Source organism: Lycium ferocissimum, chromosome 9 (assembly GCF_029784015.1).
Source record: "Lycium ferocissimum isolate CSIRO_LF1 chromosome 9, AGI_CSIRO_Lferr_CH_V1, whole genome shotgun sequence".
In the NCBI taxonomy this organism is placed as follows: Eukaryota; Viridiplantae; Streptophyta; class Magnoliopsida; order Solanales; family Solanaceae; genus Lycium; species Lycium ferocissimum.
The window spans coordinates 31779921-31789219 of record NC_081350.1 but is presented as its reverse complement, the minus strand read 5'-3'; the positions used below and the strand labels follow the sequence as shown (position 1 = coordinate 31789219).

Here is a 9299-nt window from a genome sequence, read left to right as displayed (position 1 = left end):
TTTCAAAGAATAACAAAGGGGGGAATGTTGTTATTAAGCTTGATATGGCTAAAGCCTATGATAGGCTGTCTTGGACTTTTTTGAAAGATGTTTTAAAAAAATTTGGCTTCAAAGGGATTTACCAAGAGAAGTCAAGGGGCTAATTCAACTTGATAAGCAACAACTTCCTACTTTTAGAAGAAGATTTGAAAAATGTAACTTCTTTGTAAGCTAGAATATCTTGATAGCTAGGAGGATTCTGTTCATTTGGCTATCTCCTCCCTTTTAGATTGTTTTTACAATCTCTTTTGTAGACTAGAGGCAAGGTTCCATGTCCCCTCTAGTCATTGTAAATTATCTTTACTTATATAATACATGGTAGGGGTCAAGCCAAACCCCCCACACCATAGGTTCACAACCTAATGGTGATGGCTTAATATTAAAAAAAAAAAAACCAATTGCGTGATAGAGTGTGTTAATTCATTTGAATAATACATGAGAAAAGAGGGTATGAAATGACAACAGAAGAAACATGGAATTCCACGCTCCTCATGTGCACTCCGCGAAAGGGTCCTGAAAGTAGACTCCTTGGACTGGAGCAGACAAAGAAGTTACAACACACCAAACCACACAATCCACCAAAAAAAAAAAAAGAAGGGAAAAAAGGGAGCAACTCAGCGCAATAGAAAACAGGAAAAAAAAAAAAAAATCAAAAGCAAGAGCGGGTGGGGTTGGTCCGGTCCCTTTCAGCTTAAACAATGCAAGATCATATCTATAGTCCAAAAGAGGTAACACCGGTCATCGGACTATAGGCTTCAAAGAGAAGTAATAAAATTTAGCTAATCCCATGGAGAACTTGCTCTTATCTCGGAGTTGAAGAATTCAGTAAAAGTGACAACATTCAAGGACATCTAAAATAGAGTCTTATCTTCCTCATTTCACCTTGAAATGAAGGAAGAATGCAGTGAAAAACCATTTCAAAACCCAGAGAGACAATCCTAGAGAATATCTTAAACTTGAATGTTGCCTATTCTCACACGTATAATAATTAAATGCTTCTGTATGTGCAAACTTGAATGTTCATGTACTTAGTATCGTTGGTATATACCCTATAGCACCGATAAGCAAGTAGGCCGACACTAAGACAAAGACTAATTGATACAAAATTATGGTTTCCTGTTTTGCATGTAGAAAATATGGAACTATCCCAACAAAACTTGTACCAATTGAGCCAACCATGTAGCTCTTGGAACATACATGAATTCTAGATGCAACAAGGAAAAACACAGAAAGACATCTAATCTAACATGACAAAGGACAAGGAAAATGAAGTCCAAGCACATATAACAAAGATTTTGAGAAAAAACAAGTGAAAATGGTAAGCCTCAGCCATTGAAAATTCACACAAACACAAAAGCTCAACTTAAAACTCAAATATACATCAAGGGGTTGCTTGGTTGCTGGTTAGAAAGGGAATTATGCATGTCTTAAAACGAGCTTAGTTAATACCATGTTTGGTAGCTTTTTAGTTGTTTTGTATAAAATTCAGCACACCAAATACAATGTTCAGTTATCATTTTACAATTCCACATAACTAAAACATGTATAAGTTATGAGTCAATTATGTATTATAACCTGCATAGCTGTAACCAGCAACAAAACCACCCCCAAGTTAATAACTAGCAGTCCAAAAAGAAACAGTTACAAATGCCCAAGTGGTTTACCTGAAATGATAATGGCCTAATCCATGTTTAACACCCCATTTAAACTCCCCTGTATAACTGCTTCCATCTTCACAAGTATGAACCCCAAATCCATGACACTGTCCATTACACCATTCTCCACCATATAAATCCCCAGTATAAGACCTATACATCCCAACTCCATGTCTTAATCCTTGCCTATATTGCCCCCGATATCGGCTCCCTTTCGACCACGTTTCCACCCCATATCCATCATATTTCCCATCTATCCAATCACCTTCATACCTCCCATTCAATCTATAGTAATAAACCCCACTTCCTGAACATTTCCCTTTATGAAATTCACCCTCATAAACATCACCATTACTGTAAACTTGCACCCAACAACCCGAAATCGGCTTTCTTTCTGGTTTAGGCTTTGACCCTATTGACCAAACAACTGAAGGTCTAGCTTTTGAAGCAGTTGGTGATGAATGAAGATTAATAGACAAAGTTCTAGCAAGAAATATACGGATAGAAGGTACACATGGAAGAGCAACACAAAGTGAAATAACCAGAAAAGAAACTAGAGCAATAATAAACAGCAAGTAAAGTAAAGAACCCAAGTAATTAGTTGAAGTTAACAAGTAAAGAGAAGGTAAAGAAAGTAAAATAAAAAGCTTTAAATGGACTCTAATCCAAGAAGCATGACACGAGTGATGAAGTAACCTAAGAGTGATTCTTTTTGTAGCTAACAAAACAGGTATAGAACAAGGACATAAAAAAGACTGATTTGATGAAGTGTTTGACTTCAAGATTGGAACTTTAAAATGGGAATTTTGTTGTTGGTTATTATTAGAGTGATAAAGATTGGAACTTTGAGACATTATTGGTCTTTTATGAGGTGTTGACAAAAGGGTTTTTCCAGGTGATTGATTTTGGCAAATTGGTTCATCTCTAAAGTGAATCTGATTGGTTGAAGAATCTGGTGATGGGATCTTGATTTCAAGATTAAATTTTGGAAAATTTTGTTTTGGGGTTGTTTGGTTTGGGATTTGGTATTGTTTTTGATTGAATTTGGAAGAAAGGTCACTGTGTTCTTGATGACCTATCTGAACTTCAAGATTGTTCTGATGCATTTAACATAAGAGAGAGAAAAAAATGGAACTTTTTTTTTTTTCCACTCAAAAGTTCAATATTTTTTTTTTTTTCAAGATTTGTGATCTGTTTGGAGATTGTATATTTGTGTTTTTGCAGTTTTTTTGTTTTGATGATGGCGGTCTATAAAGATGATTGTATTGGTGTCTGGTTTTTTGGCAGAAGACAGGACCCAAAGTGGGGTTAAAGCAGAAGCAAATTTAAAAGGTTGGATAATGGGATTTTTTTTATTTTATTATTATTATTATTATTGGTTTATTTATATACACCCATAATTGGTTACATTTACTACTTGGCCATTGGGCTTGGCTATTTGGCTTTGGTCATTGCCAATTTGCCATACCCTTCAACTCAAATATTTCTTCTTGGACCAAAATGTTTGGGCAAATGTTAGCATAGGCACCTAAGTTATTCAAGACATCTAAACTAGGCCCTATTGTTATACTACCTGATGTCAACAAATTCTTAAGCTAATGGTTAATAAAGTGAGTGTAAACTTAGAGATTAGGGTTCAAGTCGCAGTAGACATAAAAGACATTAGGCGATTTGTTCAATGTGCATAAGTTTTAGTGCACAAAGTTATTCGATAGATGTGTTAGTATGAAGTAACATATATATGATGAAATAATTGAGGTGCGCGCAAGTTGACTTGAATATCATTGTTTGAAAAATAATAATTAGACTCCTATGTTGATGTTTGCTACTGCCTTGTGCTCCTTAATTATTACACCCTCCGGATCAAAAAAAGAGTTCACTTAGCCTTTTTTTCTTGGATAAAAAAAAGAGTTCACTTAGCAAATCAAGAAAGAATTAACCTTGTTTTTCCATATTTGTCCCTATTAAGTGTTATATGATCAAATCCCAATGCCTATTTAATTAGGGGTAGTTTAGTCAAATTACCTATCTTTGTGTAGAAGTTAGTATTTTTTAAGGGTGCCTTGAAAATGGCTAAGTGAACTCTTTTTTTTAATCCGGAGGGAGTATACTCTACAACTATGTCATTATTATCTTATCTCGGCCATTGTATTGTCTCTTAAAAGAACACTTGTATTAGATTACGAAAACATTTCGCTATCTTATAGGCAAGGTATTAATAGAAAGATATTAAGTGTATCATGTCTCGAAAGATGTTACTGATTAATTGGTATTCTTGATAATAATAATAATATTATGTAGCTTTGAGTTCCAATGTTACTATATGCGAACCAGTTACTTTCATCTATTGTTTTTTGTTTTTGATTCGGTGCTGATAGAGCATCTATTTTGAGGCTCGATTAATTTAAATTTGTGTTGGAAAATCTCACTTTAAAGGTATAGCGCTTTCCAAATTAGACAAACTCCTTTCCCAAAGCACGAGCTCAAAACATTTGATTGAGGAATACTTACACACTACAAGCTTTGACGGTATTCTAATTTCCATTTATTCTTATACAAGAATATAGCAAGAATAAAATGGATCATTCAATTACTTGATGAATGCAATTATAGGGAGAAGGAAGAAATATAATTGATGTTAACTACACCAAACTAATACAACCAAAATCCTTATTTCAAAACATCATATTCTTATTCGGAATTTTTGTTTGAAAAGCCACATATAATTTCAAGATAGAGACACATTTATATTTGAGACGATATGCAAAAGACGTATAAGAATACGAAAATGCTAATCATGTAACAGATTCCTTTCATCAATTGCACTAAGTCAACAACTATTATTTAAGGTCACAAATATTTTCAAATCCTTGATTTCTCCTGGTTGAGGCTTATACGTAATACATGATAAAAAATATACGAGTATTATATTAATTTACCTAATAAAACAATCTTTTCTCAAAAGAAAATGATAAGATCATTTGGTTGACGCCTCTACGTTATTGTTTATACTTTTAATGCACTTCTGAGTACATCATCCATGGAGAAAGCAAAAGCATTTAACGTGATATACTAAATATAACAAGATTAATTAATCCAATTGCAACTGGCACCAAAATGTTTCTTTTTCTCAACATCTTTTTTATAAATTGATGAAGTAAAAATATGTTGGCTATTAATTAAAAGCTATTACCATCAGCAACAACAGAAGCAGGTCAACACATACATACTCATATGGGCCATACAATACAATAAAAAAATTATAAACGCTGTTAGGTACTTAAATCAATTACCATGTTGATATACAACATTTCAAACTTAATCAATTTGGGTTTGACAAATTCACCTACCAAGATACTAAATTAAAAATACGAAATCCGAAAGGACTTGTAAATTTAATGACACTAAAATTAACTTCATTCCTATTCTTTCTGATTTTTTTTTTTTTTTTGTCAAGATTACGATATCGACAACTTCAAGTTAATAACATTCGGTCTTCGAGCGAACCCAATAATACATACGGAGTTTAGAATGCCTTATCAATATAATTAACTTCAAAACAAATAAAAAGACGTATGTTGCACTTACGTAAATATTGTTACACGAGTATTATCCATTAGTTATCTTACATTCTTACTTGTCGGTACAAATTATTGTAGTAAGAAATCTTTGAGAGTGATAACCGTGTATTTCTTATTTATGTCGGGAAATGAATTTGAGATCGCATACTTCTTAACCTACTTCATAGTCCACTAGGTCATAACTTGGCAACATAAAATAAAAATAAAATTATTGTTAGCTAAAAACCATGCTTCGAGATAATCACAATACTCATTGATTGGGAAGTGATACACCACTAGAAACATAGGCTTTCCACCACGAATCAGTGAAAAATTTGTGTTATAAAATATGATTTTCCCATCTCATTTTCACCAAACCAGTTTACTGGAAAAACGCATGGTGAGAGATAAAATTCCATTAAAAAGGTGGGAAATCTCTCAATTTTTTTGTATAAAAACATTACCATTTTTCTTGTTTCACTAATTCAATCTAAATACTGTGAGAATAGCAACCTAACATTTTCCAAAAATTAGTGATTTTTTTCGGAGTGACACTAGTGTAAATGGAATCAATCGAAGACAATGATTGAACTTCCTTTATTAAGAACAATTCCACTACAACTCTAAATTTTACTTTTTTATAATATAAATAAATACTTAAAAACAAGAAGAAGTTTGTGGCAATTTTGAAATTGGGGACACATATGAAGGGTGAAACATGTGAGTGTTTGTGGTCCCCAATATTATAATGATTGGCAACTAGGCCCTTATCCAATGCTTGCTTCGCCTATTCTCTGCATCGCTTGCGGCAGACGACAAGTGATAGAAGGCCCATTTAATTATGGCCCAGCCCAAATTAACGGTTCTAACTAATCCAAAAATATGCCGCCAAAACCTAATCTGGGCCCACTCCCACTTTAGCATGGCCAGCACTTTTCGTAATTAAAGAGCTACTACAACCTTTTTCATTTTTTCCTTTTTTTATTCTCGAAAAATTCTCTTTTTTCATTTACGTTCAAAATTCATAGGTATGTCTCTTGCCACGTTCTTTTTAATTAATATATTATTGAAGAAAAATAAATGTGGTCAAATATTTGTAAATTATTTTGGTTGAGAGCGGTGGCGGGACTAGAAATTTTGCTAAAGGTGTTCGAATTTATATAATTTATATATTGAGGGGGTTCAATATGTAATATATATATATGTAATACGTAATAATTGATATGATAATTTTTTAGGGGATATTCGATTGAACACCCTGTTGGGCTGTGGCTCACTATATTCACAAACCTTCTTATCGAGATTACAATTATTGTAATGAACTAGGACAAATGGAAAGGAACAAGTTTAAATTTAAAAATATTTCATAAAAGATTGCTATCATTAGAATATTATTCTATTCTCATTTCTGAAAGTATCATAAAACTTATTTTTATAAAACATATTTCGGATAAAAACCATATAGACTTTACATCTGTCTGGCTTCAATAATCTAATGTTTTGTGATAATTTTAGCATTATCGCCATCCAACTATCGAAAATGGGCCATTTATGCTTATAGTTTGATTGCTGTTTATTGTAATTTCAATTATAGGAAAATGGAAAGGAATGTTTACTTATTTGTTTAAAAATATTTCATTTTTCAATAATACTGATATGACACGATTAGAGGTTCGTCATTAATTAATATTTTATTTAATAAAAAACTATTCCATACACCCACCACAACCATAATCTAGTTGGAGGCCAATATATGGTATTGTAAAGCATAAAACTTATTTTTATAAAACATAAATGAGTCAAACTATTGATGATAAAAATTTTACACATGGCGTAAATGAGCCATTACATCTTTTGATGGCGTAAATGGCCAAATTGATGAGTGGCGTAAATGGCTAGTTGGATGGCGTATTTGTGATAATTTTAATAGGAATGCACTACACGATGACTGGTCAATTTTTTATGAAGTACGACTTTCATGATAATAACTAAAGATACTACGACCTCAAGGCAATTTGATCAAATGTACAATCTCAGTAAAATAAGCTAAACCAAATAGATTCCTTAAAATTTTCATTTTATATTTCTATTATCAGGAAGATTAAGTTTGTCGTTTAATTTACTAGTACTCAACTAATGATGGAAATATTTGATGATTCAAGAAGTGACTTATTTATAACTCAGATATTCATTACAATGAAAATTTACTAAACAAATGTCCAACTACAATTAATTAAGTATAATCATAATGTATAATCTAGTTATAAGTTCTTTTGCGTAAATAAAAATACCAGTCTCCCTCTTTAACAGACGACTCTATTTTTCATAGCTTTAGACCGAGATCTTTTAGTAATGATCTATTAATACTTTCTAGTCAACCACAACTCTTTGATCGTCTTTCTTTAAAATTGAATCAACTCTCAACACTATAATGCAAGTTAGTAACACTTCAGATATGAGATAATGACCTTTTTTCTTGTAATTTTTCGAGATCTTATCCAGGTCACGTGGTTAGTCCATCTTCTTATCCTAAAGCAAGATGTTAATAAGTTCTAAATGAATAATTAATATTAAAAGCTTTCACTAATACTAACCAGTCACGTGCTTTACGATAAATAATTGTGCAAAGTGCAGTTTCTTAATATAGAAGGATAATTAATTAGGACCACAATTCAAATATACGATAATGCAACGGACAAGATAGAGTTGATTTATACATCTGATGATTTTCTTGTTTTTTAAGCATGTCTCCTTTATCATTATTGTGACATGTTCACAAGATAAGACATTCACAGAATCAATGCATTTAAAAAAGTTCTCCCTTTTTTTTTTTCTTCCCTTTTTTTTTTTTTAAGTATCCCTTAACAAAAATAACAAGCAGAAAATATTTAGGAGGAATTCAACTTTGCTTATTTATGTAGATGGAACTAGAGTCACACAGAGTGAAAGGTGGTTAGTTGAATGAATTATAATATGTGTATAAATTAAAAATTACTTTTGATACATATTTATTAAATGTTGAACATTCCTAGTGTAATTTCTGACTTCGCACTGAATGATATATATTTTGATCGCATAGAGTTTGTATGTTTTATAATTGCTAAAAAGTAAAATAAAGAAATAATGAATGTTTATATATACTAGTCTCTATGTCCGTTCTTTTCACGAAGATATCTTGCGTCAGAAACTATGAAATGCATTATAGTAAATGTGTTTTGCACGTTTCTATCAACATCAATCATCACAAAATATATTAGGTAATATTGTTTGTAATTACATTTCAGCCTCAATCACTTAACTTCTTTGAAAATTATGTTCGCGGCATATATATTTTTTTTCTTTTCTCAAATGGGGAAATATGTTACGACTAAGATAATCTAATACTAAAGATTAAGTTTATTTATTGTCATTTACAAATATAAAAGTGTTGAAAATAGTTGATAAACAAAATTATATCATAATAAGATCTTTTAGTTTTAAAAATATTTGTTATATTTTAAATAAATTGAAGTTGATCTCAAAAGTAATATATAATACTTATCTGAAAAATCAAGTCCTCCTGTCGCCGTAAAATTTTCTAATTTCATAGTAATTTTCACAATTAAATATTTATACGAAGAAACAGTTTCAACTATTTTATTTTCCTTCAACATAAAAAAATTTATACACACCGACCTACAAAAGATAATCAATCAATTTTACGCTAGCTATTCTTGTTTTTTTTCTCATCGTCCTATTTTATTTAAGTATACCTGTATTAATTACACAAAACTATCCTAACCAATGGTATTCAATTTTGAGTTTATCCGCAAAAGTCACTTTTCTATTATTTATAACATAAAAGTCATCCAACTTAAAGTTTATGACTAAAAATGGTTTTCTATTTTTTATTACGTAAAAGTCATCCAGACAGAGTTTATCACATAAAAATCACTTTTCAATTTTTTGTTACATAAAAGTCATCCACCTTTGACCAAATTAACTAAAAAGCAAATCTCACTTGAATTCTTATATTTTGTGCTGAAAATATGACATGACACTCGCT

The 9299-nt window shown here is 31.3% G+C and overlaps 1 protein-coding gene across 1 annotated transcript; it reads right to left on the bottom strand.

Moving 5' to 3' along the window:
• Positions 1 to 931: 931 nt before the first annotated feature.
• On the bottom strand, positions 932 to 3018 carry LOC132030280 (uncharacterized). Its single transcript, XM_059419845.1, has one exon. It carries the CDS (start codon positions 2798 to 2800, stop codon positions 1700 to 1702), a length of 1101 nt encoding a protein of 366 aa, XP_059275828.1. The 5' UTR covers positions 2801 to 3018; the 3' UTR covers positions 932 to 1699.
• Positions 3019 to 9299: the final 6281 nt, after the last annotated feature.

Coding starts and splice junctions, on each gene's coding strand:
- LOC132030280 (XM_059419845.1), bottom strand. CDS start 2,800: ATGCATCAGAACAATCTTGAAGTTCAGATAGGTCATCAAGAACACAGT.